At 38.0% G+C, this 13,298-nt stretch overlaps 1 protein-coding gene across 1 annotated transcript; it reads right to left on the bottom strand.

Annotated features, from left to right (window-relative positions):
- Positions 1–2,289: 2,289 nt before the first annotated feature.
- Positions 2,290–3,219, bottom strand: LOC133246936 (olfactory receptor 2A2-like). Its single transcript, XM_061415479.1, has one exon. The coding sequence runs from the start codon at positions 3,217–3,219 to the stop codon at positions 2,290–2,292; it is 930 nt and encodes a 309-aa protein (XP_061271463.1).
- Between the last annotated feature and the right edge of the window lie 10,079 nt (positions 3,220–13,298).

Raw genomic sequence — 13,298 nt, 5'->3', positions numbered from 1 at the left:
GTTAGCAGTTGAAAACTATTGTATATAAAATGGATAAACAACAAGGTCTTACTGTATAGCACAGGGAACTGTATTCAGTATTGCATGGTAAACCATAATGGAAAAGATAGAAAAAAGAATGTACATATGTATACATGTGTGTAACTGAATCACCTTTCTGTACAGTAGAAACACATTGTAAATAAATTATACATCAATTAAAAATTGATAATAGAAACGAATAGTGATCAAAAGACAAATTCTTGCTCTGTGAAAGACACTGGTAAGAATATAAAAACTCAAGCTGTAGAATGGAGGAAAAATCTTTGTGCATATAGCAACAATAATTTGATTCTGAAATATACAAAGAACTCTTAAAATAGTAAGAAAACAAGCAACTCTATTTAAAAATGAGCCAAAAATCCTAACAGGCATCTTTCAAAGACAGACAGACAGATGGTAAATAACAGATGAAAAGACACTCCATATCTCTGTCATCAGGAAAATACAAAGTGAAACAATAAAATATCATTATGCACTTAGTAGAATGGCTAAAATCCAGAAAACTGACAGCACTAAATAATGACTAGTGTGCAAATCAACAGGAACTTTCATATATTGCTGAAGAAAATTCATTTTCATTCAAGAAAATCATATAGTCACTTTGAAATTTTCACATTTTCTCAAAAAACGAAGCTTCCTCTTAACAACAGGATCTACCAATGGCACTGCCTGGTATGTATCCAAAGGATTTGAAATTTATGTCAACACAAAAACCTGCACAGAGATGTTTAAAGTAACTTTATTCATAATTGCCTAAATCTGAAAGTAATCAAGATGTTGTTTGGTAGGTAAATGGATAAATAAAACATGGTGCATTCAGACAAAGGAAATATATTCTGCATGAAAATGAAATGAACTATCAAGCAAAAATAAAGACAGAGGAAACAGATATGTACAGTTGAGTGAAGGGAACCAATATGAAAAAAATTACATATTTTTCCTACCATGTGATATTTGGGAAAGCCAAAACCATGGAGGGAATTGGGCTTCTCTGATGTCTCAGACGGTAAAGAATTTGCCTGCAATGCAGGAGACCCAGGTTTGATACTTAGGCTCAGAAGAATCAAGCATTCTTGCCTGGAGAATTCGATGGACACAGAAGCCTGGTGGGCTATAGTCCATGGGGTCACAAAGAATGGAACATGATTGAGTGACTACCTTTTTTCTTCTTTTCTGGAGGGAATTAAGCGATGAGTAGTTGCCAGAGATTTGCAAGAAGGGAAGAAGGAAGAGGTAATCATTTAGGGCAGTGAAGATACTGTGTATGATAATATAATGGTGGATGTACATACCTGTACACCCATGCAAACACACAGAACATACAACACCGTGAGTGAGCTCAATGTACATTATGGACTTTGGGTGATGATGATGTGCTGATATAGGTGTGTGAATAACAAATGTGCCACTCTGAACGGGGATATTGATAACAGGGGAGACTATACATGTTTGGATGCAGAGTGCTATACAGGGTGTCTGCAATTTCCACTCAATTTTGCAGTGACTCTGGAATTGCTCTAAAAAGTAAAGTTTACTACACAACAATGGGGAAAAGATGTAAAGAGACATCTCACCAAGGAAAATATACAGATAGCAAGGAAACAACTGCTAAAAAACTCAACATTACATGTCATCAAGGAATTTCATTTGAAAACTAGAATGAGATACCAGTGCAGATTTTTGAGAACTGTGAAAATCCAAAATATCCCTATACAGCTGCAGAAAGTTGGTGCTTGCCATCTTTCTCAGAGATCCCAATCAGGATGGCATTCCCATCAGTGCTCTGAGTCAGGCAAGACAACTAACAAATCCTCAAGCCATTCCCTGAAAACTCAGAAATAGTCTACATGATCCATTCTTCTTTTCCCCCTTTGAGGGAGTGTTGGGAGTTGGAGATCTTCTCCTGATATTGACACACTGCCAGGAAAGGGAAGTAGGTATGGAGGGTGAAACAGCATAAACTTGCCTGAATGCTTACTGTATTTCTTCTTGGTATTGTGCTTTTCTGGAATGCTGCTACTATTATCTAACTTCCGTGTTTCCACAAAGGAAATTAGGTCTATATGATCTTGTCTCCGTGGAGGAATGGAGGCTTAGGGATTCCTAGTCTTCCATCATGCTGATGTTACTCTGGAGTAATGCTCTTCATTAAACCATGTCACTTTCTGGTGAATTTTGAGTTTTCTTGCACCAGCAATCACATCTCTGAAGGGAAAAGAATGCACTGAACCAAAACTGGACCCTCCTTCATGTTGTTTTCTTCTGCAGTACTCTGTGGAAGGCAGCCTTCACTTGAGCATTCCTGACACTGTAGACAAGAGGGTTCAGCAATGGGTTGAAAAGAGTATAAAACAGGAAAAGGATCTTCAGGTGTTCTTCTTGTTGACTGTTGTCGGGAACCATGTAAACGATCATGGCTAAGCCAAAGTAGAACCCAACCACACAGAGGTGGGAGGAGCAGGTGGAGAAGGCTTTCTTGCGGCCCTCCTTTGACTGGATCTTCAGGATGGCCCAGAGAATACGCATATAGGAGACCAACACCAGGGCAAGAGGCCCGACTAAGATAAGAACGCCATCAGCAAAGAGGAACATTTCATTCATCCAGATGTCACCACAGGCCAATTTGAGGACAGAGCGAATGTCACAGAGGAAGTGGTTCACCTTCTGGGGCCCACAGAAGGGTAATCTTAACAAGAGAATTACTTGGACCAGGGCCAGGGCAAATCCACACGCCCAGCAAGCAATGGCCAGGATGGAGCACACTCTCCAGTTCATGATGACCGTGTACTGGAGGGGATGGCAGATCGCCACATACCTGTCATAGGACATCGCCAACAAAATGAGGCACTCTATAGATCCAAAAGTCAAATTGAAAAGCATCTGCACAGTGCAAGGGTCAAAGGAGATGCTTTTTGTGTGTTTTACTAGGTTTTCCAGAAAGGTGGGCAAATTGCTGGAAGGAAAGGATATGTCAATGATGGCCAGGTGGGAAAGGAAGAAATACATGGGGGAGTGCAGTCTGGGGTCAAAGCAAATGAGTCCCAGGATCATGCCATTTGCCAGCAGGTTGCAGACATATAACAGGGAGAAGATACCAAAAAGGAGCAATTCCATGTTTTTACTGAGCTGGAATCCCACCAGGATGAATTCTGTGATCTGTGATTGGTTGCCCTCCATTGCCAGTGACAGTCTGCAAAGGACTGAAGTGTGATAGGAAAGTCAGGATTGGATAGCAATGAAAATAGGAGTTATTTATGAGAAGTGAATTCAGAGGAAGCTTGTGTTGTCCCTACCTCCCTGAAGTTTTTTTCTTCAAAATTCCTTTGTCTTTTTGTTTCTTAGTTTTTATTGTAAAAGTGAAGTCACTCAGTTGTGTCCGACTCTTTGTACCCCATGGACTGTAGCCCTGCAGGCTCCTCGGTCCATGGGATTTTCCACGCATGAATACTGGAGTGGGTTGCTTTAACAGATAAGTATTAGGGATTATAAACCATACTAGTATATAGTATATCAGTTCAGTTCAGTTCAGTTCAGTCACTCAGTCGTCTCCTACTCTTTGTGACCCCATGAATCTCAGCACACAAGGCCTCCCTGTCCATCACCAACTCCTGGAGTTCACTCAGACTCATGTCCATCGAGTCAGTGATGTCATCCAGCCATCTCATCCTCTCTTGTCCCCTTCTCCTCCTGCCCCCAATCCCTCCCAGCATCAGAGTCTTTTCCAATGAGTCAACTCTTTGTATGAGGTGGCCAAGGCTCTGGAGTTTCAGCTTTAGCATCATTCCTTCCAAAGAAATCCCAGGGCTGATCGCCTTCAGAATGGACTGGTTGGATCTCCTTGCAGTCCAAGGGACTCTCAAGAGTCTTCTCCAACACCACAGTTCAAAAGCATCAATTCTTCAGCGCTCAGCCTTCTTCACAGTCTCACACCCATACGGGACCACAGGAAAAACCATAGCCTTGAATAGATGAACCTTTGTTGGCAAAGTAATGTCTCTGCTTTCGAATATGCTACCTAGGTTGGACATAGCTTTCCTTCCAAGGAGTAAGTGTCTTTTAATTTCATGGCTGCAGTCACCATCTGCAGTGATTTTGGAGCCCCCCAAAACAAAGTCTGACACTGTTTCTTTCCACTGTTTCCCCATCTATTTCCCATGAAGTGATGGGACCAGATGCCATGATAAGTTTCACTAATTTTTATTCATTTTTGTCTTATCATTTATTTTCTCCAAATGGACAGTGTATTAACTTTCTATAGAACACTTAAGACTAAAGTGAAGCCATATTCACATATTGACAATTTATTCCTAGACTCTTGGAGGGGTCCTTCTTCCTGCAACATTATTGTATTACATATATTATATGTTTATATAATATATATAAACAAAGCTAGTGTGGTGATGGAAATATAGTTGAGCTATAAAAAATCCTAAAAGATGATGCTGTGAAAGTGCTGCACTCCACATGCCAGCATATTTGGAAAACTCAGCAATGGCCACAGGACTAGAAACAATCAGTTTTCATTCCAATCCCATAGAAAGACAACACTGAAGAATATTCAAACTATCATACAGTGGTACACATTTCAAATGCTAACAAAGTAATGCTCAAACTCTTTCAAACTAGGCATCAAAAGTTATGTGCCACAATATTCCAGATCTATAAGCTGGATTTCCAAAAGGCAGAGTAGCCAGAGATCAAATTAACAATATCCATTGGATCATAAAAAAACAAGAGAATTCCCGAAAAAAATCTACTCCTGCTTCATTGACTATGCTAAAGCCTTTGACTGTGTGGATCACAACAAACTGTGGACAAATCTCCATGAGATGGGAATACCAGACCATCTTATCTGCCTCCTGAGGAACCTGTTTTCAGGTCAAGAAGCAACAGTTAAAACTGGACATGGGACAACAGGTTGGTTCAAAATTGGGAAAGGAGTTTTTCAAGGCTGTATATTGTCACCCAGCTTATTTAACTTATATGCAGAGTACATCTGCAAAATGCCAGGCTGGATGAATCATAACCTGGAATCAAGATTGCTGGGAGAAATATCAATAATCTCGAATATGCAGATGATACTACCCTAATGGCAGAAAGCGAAGAGGAATATAGAGCCTTTTGATGAACACGAAAGAGGAGAGTGAAAAAGCTTGCTTAAAATTCAGGATTCAAAAACAAAGATCATGGCACCTGTCCCATCACGTGATGCTGATAGATGGGGGGAAAATGGAAACAGTGGCAGATTTTATTTTCTTGGGCTCCAAAATCACTGTGCACAGGCTTGAAAAGTACATGAACCAAAATCTTCCAGATCTTGGTTGGACAGTGCCTGCAGCCATGAAATTAAAAGATAATTCCGCATTGAGGGAAAACTATGACCAACCTAGACAGCATATTAAAAAGCAGAGACATCACTTTGCTGACAAATGTCCATACTGTCAAAACTATGGTTTTACCAGTAGTCATGTATGGATGTGAGAGTTGGATCATAAGGAAGGCTGAGCACTGAAAAACTGATGCTTCTGAACCATGGTGTTGGAGAAGACTCTTGAGAGTCCCTTGGATAGCAAGATCAAATTAGTCAATCCTAAAGGAAATCAACCCCGAATATTCCTTGGAAGGACTAATGCTGAAGCTGAAACTCCAATATTTTGGCCACCTGATGTGAAGAGCTGACTCACTGGAAAAGACCCTGCTGGGAAAGATTGAAGATAGCAGGAGAAGGGGGTGATAGAGGATGAGATGGTTGGATGGAATCATCACTCAATGGACATGCGTTTGAACAACCAGGAGACAGTGAAGGAGGGGAGACTGCCATGCTGTAGTCCCTGGGGTTGCACATAGTTGGATAGGACTATGTGACTGAACAACAACAACACATTTACATGTATCAGTGTGTGTGTGTGTGTGTGTGTGTGTGTTAAGTCGCTTCAGTCATGTCTGACTGTTTTGACCCTATGAACTGTAGCCCAGCAGGCTCCCCTGTCCACGCAATTCTCCAGGCAAGAATAGTAGGTTACCATGCCCTCCTCTGGGTGATCTGTCTTCCCAACTCAGGGATGAAACCTGCATTTTTTACATCTCCTGCATTGGCAGGTGAGTTCTTTACAACTAGCACTCCACTGGGAAGCCCCGTATATATTATGTATAATATATAAAATTATTATTAATATTATTAATATTAATATATTATTACAGTAAAATAATGCATTTTACTGATGCTGGGAGGGATTGGGGGCAGGAAGAAAAGGGGATGACAGAGGATGAGATGGTTGGATGGCATCACCGACTCGATGGATGTGAGTTTGAGTGAACTCCAGGAGTTGGTGATGGACAGGGAGGCCTGGCGTGCTGCGATTCATGGGGTCCCAAAGAGCTGGACATGACTGAGTGACTGAACTGAACTGAACTGACAGTAAAATATGGTCACTATATATACATTCAGAGATACACATACATATATATAATTTTGATGCATGTATAAACTCATAAAATATGACCCTAACATATATCTTGGAAAAAAATCTTTGTCAGTCAGTTGTATATTGCAGACATATGCATGACTTGTGACTAGAGAACTATCATGCAGCATTAAATTCATTTTAGTAGGGGAATAATGGTCAAAATTGTGGTAAGGATAATGACTAACCAGAATGTGAACAGTACAGATCTTAACAATGTAAAATGAATATTACTAAAGCCAACAAAAATCAGCTGTTATGGGAGGTGAATTACAAGAAATCATAAGAAAACCATTTCCCCCAATTGTGAAATGGGAAGTTAAAAGTCAAGTGTTCAAATTTGAAGGATATAGTTTACAAACATTGAGATTTAGACTTCAGTTTCTGGCAAGATGAGAGACTACATACCCTACACCACACTCTTCTTTAAAAACAGCTAACAGGCAGAAACAACCGAAGTGACTTAGCAGGCACACAAAACTCGTCTTGAGCTGAGATAGTCTGGATTCAACTATTCTTACTGAAGGAAAGTCCAAGATTTCATTTCAAACAGGGAAGAAGTGATCCTAGAAAGAAAATTCACACTGTAAAAATACAGATCAAGGAAAGTAGCAATACATTTACAAAAATAAGCAGACACACTGTACAGAGAATTCTGGAAGTGTCCTCTGGGACCTAGAACAAGACTGAACTAAATACGTAGCAGTGCATATATTGGGAAGAGGCTAATGGGAATTAGTTCTAATTTCCATGCATTTTGACAGACAATATAGCTACTGACGTTCATTAGACTTTTTCCACACAACATTAATCACTCAACTCTACTGAAAAATGTGAGCCATAAGCAGCACATATTTCTATATATAAATGTAAAAGTTCTGCTTAAGAAAAAGTAAGGGACTGACACCTGTCATTAAGTGAAAAATTGAATATCTTTACAGACCACTTGCTAAAATGTCTGAGTAAAATCAGGAAATTATTAACTCCCTGGAGGGACATGGGTTAAAAGATGGAATAGAAAAATCAAAAAAGTACTTCTCTCTAGAAAAGTAACATATAATATGGAAAACCCTGTCAAAATAAGCCTCTTTGGACTTCTGGAATCTAATCAAAAGCTATAGCAGCAGCACACATGCTTAATATGGAAAACAAACCATCAACCTGAAAATCAATGGGAGACATCTGTAGCATTTTAACTTGCCCTGAGTCTATCCCCCACTCCGTAGCTCAGGAACAGTTCTAACAGATAGTCTGCACTTCTGATGTACACTCACTACCAAAAGGAGCAGAATATACTTTACACTCACAGAATTCTAGATGTTGGCTTTGACCTGCCTGGTGACTGGACAGGGAGGCCTGGCATACTGCAGTCCATGGGGTTGCAAAGAGTCAGACACGACTGAGTGACTGAACTGAAGTGAAGAAGCGGTATTAGAAGAGGTTTACCAAAAATATTCCAGATTGTAGAAAGACCTTACTTAATTTCCAACATGATAAAAATGTATTCTGAAAGAGTAAAGGTAAATGTACCCATAACGACATCAAAGAACTTCTGATAATTGAAGATAAAATTAATCTTAATATCAAAAATTTGAGATTAAGATAGATTAAATATAAATTCTTAATAAATATAAACAAACACAAATATTTGACCGTTATTTTCATGTTTTAAAAAAATAGTTTCCTAGGGCTACCTACAAATTACTATTATTTTTTTTAAAAAGTTAAAATATTTAATAAAAGCTATAATTTTATTTGCCTCCTTAAAAGTTTTCTTACAGTATTTCAGTATTTAATTGTTCCGAGATCAAAAGGAAATATTAAAAAACATTAAAGGTAAAAGAAAAGTATCTACAGAGGAACAACAATTTCACTGATAGCAGATTTCTTATCAGCAGCACAAGATCTGAAGACAAAAGGTATTAAATATACACCAAGAGGCAGAGAGGCTCTCAGTCAAGAACGTGACAACCGCAGGAATTCTCTTGAAGGAATGAGAACAAAAGAAGAGATTTAGCATATGTAAATTATAAACATTTGGGGCATATGTCTCTTTGCTGCTAAGTCGCTTCAGTCGTGTCCAACTCTGCACAACCCTACAGACAGCAGCCCACCAGGCTCTGCTGTCCCTGGGATTCTCCAGGCAAGAACACTGGAGTGGGTTGCCATTTCCTTCTATATCTCTTTAGTATTCTAGTAAAAATTCTTCCTTAATAAGCACAGAAGTGAATTCAGAGTTAATCAAACACATATAAGTAATATTGAACAAACATTGTAATAAAATATGACCTTATATTTAATAACTTATGAGCTATAAAGTGATTTTGATGCTTAAAATTATAAAAGTAAAATTTTAAAAATAAATGAAGAGATGTATTTGAACATGAAGAATACTACCTTTTTCAAGAGGCTCATAATACTGAAAGATTTAAATTCATCACAATAAATTACTAATGTTGATGTTAGCACTTATAGATTACCATTGATAGAAAGTGATGTAGAATCTATGATTTTCAAATTACAGTACCAACAAATGAAACACTAAAGCATTGTCAATCAAAAGGAAGGTAAAAAGCAAGAAAATAGAAAAAGAGAAGCAAAAAAATTGTTGATATTCAGAAACACAAAATATGCTGATATAAATAAGTCTATGTATATCCATTAATGTATCAAATGTAAATGAATTATATTCATCCAGCAAAAGATAAAGATGACCATATCAGATTAAAAACAGAAAATCTACTTATGAACTTCTTAGAACACTCACACCTACACATAAATGCACACAAGCATACATGAACACCCCAAACCAAAAAAACTGATAATAAAATAATGGGAAAAAAAGGGTTTATGCCTACAGTGACTGTAGTAGCAATATTGATATTAGACCTAAGCATAGGTAGGCATACAAAGCATACTATAAAGTCATGATAAAGTGAACAATCTGCTAAAAGATGAAAATGCATGGTGTGCTTATTCCCTATGAAATAAACTTTATACAGCAGGAAACTTGTTTATCCCAGAAAAACATACAAAAACATTATTAATGATAGTAAAACTTTAAAAGCTTTCCCTTTGAGTTAGGAAATGGTTTTAACATGCCTTATTAAAACCACTTCTTTTTAATGTTGATTCAGGAACCATCTGACATTAAGACAAAAAGAAAAAGTAGAAGGGCTAGGATTTAAAATGGAAAATAAAATATAATTATTCAAAACACACTTGCATATATTAAAAATAAATATTTATAGATGGTCTACTATTACAAATAAGCAAATATCCAAAAATTTGGGCTCAAGGATGATGTACAAATGGGGAGACTTACATACTTTGTTTACGGAATGATCATTTTGTAAAGATTGCAAATCTCTCCAAATTGTTCTATTGGTTCAATAAAATAAAAATCAGAATTCAAGGTTAGTTCAGGTATAGAAATTGAGACCCTAACTATAAATTTCATATGAAATTATAAAAGATGAAGAAGAATAAGGCAATTTTAAAGAATGAAGTAAAAGCACTTACTCGGTGGGATACTGGGACCTACAAGGCTATAGTGCCTTTACACAGTCAGTCACTACTGTATTGGAGCAAAGACAAATAAACAGACCCATCAAACAGCAAGGTTTACTCAGAAATTCAGAAATGTATGCACACAAGCACGCTGACACATACATACTTGAACCAAGACAAAGGCACTGTGGTTTTTAATAAATAATTCTGGATCAAGTGACTATCAAAGTGGACAAAACCTAAAACATGACTTCTACCAGTATACTACAAAAAATCAGGTAGGTTTTAGAATTAATCATAAAAGATGAAAACAAGCTTTGTAGAACATTAATGAATAATTTATAGTGAAAGCCTCAGAGAGAAGAAAAGTTTCTGCAACAAAATAAAAAACAGTATTAAAGAAAAGATTGATAAAATTAAGAGCCTAACTCCTGTCTACCTAGAGGCATCATTAAAAGAAGAAAAATGAAATCTACAGAGTGGAAGGAAATATTTATAACATATGCAATCAATAGTGTTCATATTCAGAATATGTAAAGAATTTCTGTATATTGATACTGAAAAGATAGACAACCCAATTTAAATTGGGCAAAATATGTGAACATACATACATGAAATCATAGATACTGTCACGCAGGTTGAGTCAGCCAGCTAATAAAAGTGACTCCAAAGCCTTCATCCTATATCAGTGCATGCCTGTAACATTCAAGTTTTAGGTACTGATGTTACAATAAATGTTAGCATGAACATCACAGCATTCAAGTTCTCTACATTGGCTGTTGGTTTAACTGCTGGTTCTGGTCTATCTTCCTGTCTTGTCTGCTTAGGAACTTAGCAATTTTGTTTAATGTAGAATTTTCCTTCTGTACAAATTCATATATTTGCAGATAAATCTAATCTGCAGTAGCTTGAGTTATCTTACAAGTAGTAGCTCCCTGATAACTGCCTGATTCTTTGGCTCCCAGACTTGTGCTCTCAAACAAGTGTCTTTCTTTGTCATCTCTACTGGGATCTCCCAATGATTTGACATTAGTTTCCAAGTCCAGCTCCCAATACTCAATATCTCTAAAATTCATTCTGTATTTCAGATATGTTGTCATTACATGTTTAAAGAATATACTTGTCACATATTAGAATATACCTTAGAGGAGATTCAGTTAATATATTTAAATTATTACATTATATTATATATGCCAAGAAAAGTTTATTTAGTAAGAAAATTATAAGCAGCATTAATAAGCATTATATATAATTTTACATTGCAAGATGACTATCAGAGGGTTGTATCTTTATATATGCATTAGTCCTAGAACATCTCCTCAGTTCAGTTCAGTCCAGTCATTCAGTCATGTCCAACTATTTGTGACTCCATGGACTGATAACACACTAGGCTTTCCTGCCCATCACCAGTTCCTGGAGCTTGCTCAAACTCACGTCCATCGAGTCAGTGATGCCATCCAACCATTTCATCCTCTATCCTCCCCTTCTCCTCCTGCCTTCAATCTTGCCCAGCAACAGGGTCTTTTCCAATGATCTTACCTCACATCTACAGGAAATAATCACTGCTTTCCTTGACTTGCTGCAGAAGTGAAACCCTTTGGTCCAACACCTCAACTAGCTGAGGGGACTCTGGTAGCTTAGAAGCTCAGGTCTATGGAGAATGCCTTTCCAGTAACTTTGTGTTAGCGGGCCATCAACTCTTATCTTATACACAACAGAAGTCAGACAATATGAACACGAAAACTCTGTTAGCCTCCTAAATATTGACTAGAATTATACTATATATGGAATTTAGAAAGACGGTAACAATAACCCTGTATACGAGAGAGCAAAAGAGACACTGACATATAGAACAGTCTTTTGGACTCTGTGGGAGAGGGAGAGGGTGGGATGATTTGGGAGAATGGCATTGAAATACATATAATATCATATATGGAACGAGTCGCCAGTCTAGGTTCGATGCACGATACTGGATGCTTGGGGCTGGTGCACTGGGATGACCCAGAGGGATGGTATGGGGAGGGAGGAGAGAGGAGGGTTCAGGATGAGGAACACATGTATACCTGTGGCAGATTCATTTCGATATTTGGCAAAACCAATACAATAGTGTAAAGTTTAAAAATAAAATTAAATTAAAAAAAAATAAAATGTTGAAATAGGGGTGAGAATAATGAAATTACTGTAGTGTAGAGGAAGCTAGCCAGCTAATTTGGAAAACTCAGCAGTGGCCACAGGACTGGAAAAGGTCAGTCTTCATCCAATCCCAAAGAATGGCAATGCCAAAGAATGCTCAAACTACCGCACAATTGCAATTATCTAACACACTAGTAAAGTAATGCTCAAAATTCTACAAGCCAGGCTTCAGCAATACATGAATTTCCAGATGTTCAAGCTGGTTTTAGAAAAGGCAGAGGAACCAGAGATCAAATTGCCAACATCTGCTGGATCATCAAAAAAGCAAGAGAGTTCCAGAAAAACATCTATTTCTGCTTTATTGACTATGCCAAAGACTTTGACTGTGTGGATCACAATAAGCTGTGGAAAATTCTGAAAGAGATGGGAATACCAGACCACCTGACCTGCCTCTTGAGAAACCTATATGCAGGTCAGGAAGCAACAGTTAGAACTGGACATGGAACAACAGACTGGTTCCAAATAGGAAAAGGAGTACGTCAAGGCTGTATATTGTCACCCTGCTTATTGAACTTCTATGCAGAGTACATCATGAGAAATGCTGGGCTGGAAGAAGCACAAGCTGGAATCAAGATTGCCGGGAGAAATATCAATAACCTCAGATATGCAGATGACACTACCCTTATGGCAGAAAGTGAAGAGGAACTAAAAAGCCTCTTGATGAAAGTGAAAGAGGAGAGTGAAAAAGTTGGCCTAAAGCTCAACATTCAGAAACAAAGATGTTGGCATCCCCATCACTTTAGGACAGATAAATGGGGAAACAGTGTCAGACTTTATTTTTGGGGCTCCAAAACCACTGCAGATGGTGACTGCAGCCATGAAATTAAAATATGCTTACTCCTCAGAAAGTTATGACCAACCCATATTGAAAAACAGAGATATTACTTTGCCAACAAAGGTCCATCTAGTCAAGGCTACGGTTTTTCCAGTGGTCATGTATGGATGTGTGAGTTGGACTGTGAAGAAAACTGAGCGCTGAAGAATTGATGCTTTTGAACTGTGGTGTTGGAGAAGACTCTTGCGAGTTTCTTGGACTGCAAGGAAGTCCAGCCAGTCCATCCTAAAGGAGATCAGTCCTGGGTGTTCATT

This window comes from Bos javanicus, chromosome 4, assembly GCF_032452875.1.
Source record: "Bos javanicus breed banteng chromosome 4, ARS-OSU_banteng_1.0, whole genome shotgun sequence".
Taxonomy (NCBI): domain Eukaryota; kingdom Metazoa; phylum Chordata; class Mammalia; order Artiodactyla; family Bovidae; genus Bos; species Bos javanicus.
Note: the sequence above shows the minus strand (reverse complement) of the source record. Positions and strands in the feature narration are given on the sequence as shown.

Coding starts and splice junctions, on each gene's coding strand:
- LOC133246936 (XM_061415479.1), bottom strand. CDS start 3,219: ATGGAGGGCAACCAATCACAGATCACAGAATTCATCCTGGTGGGATTC.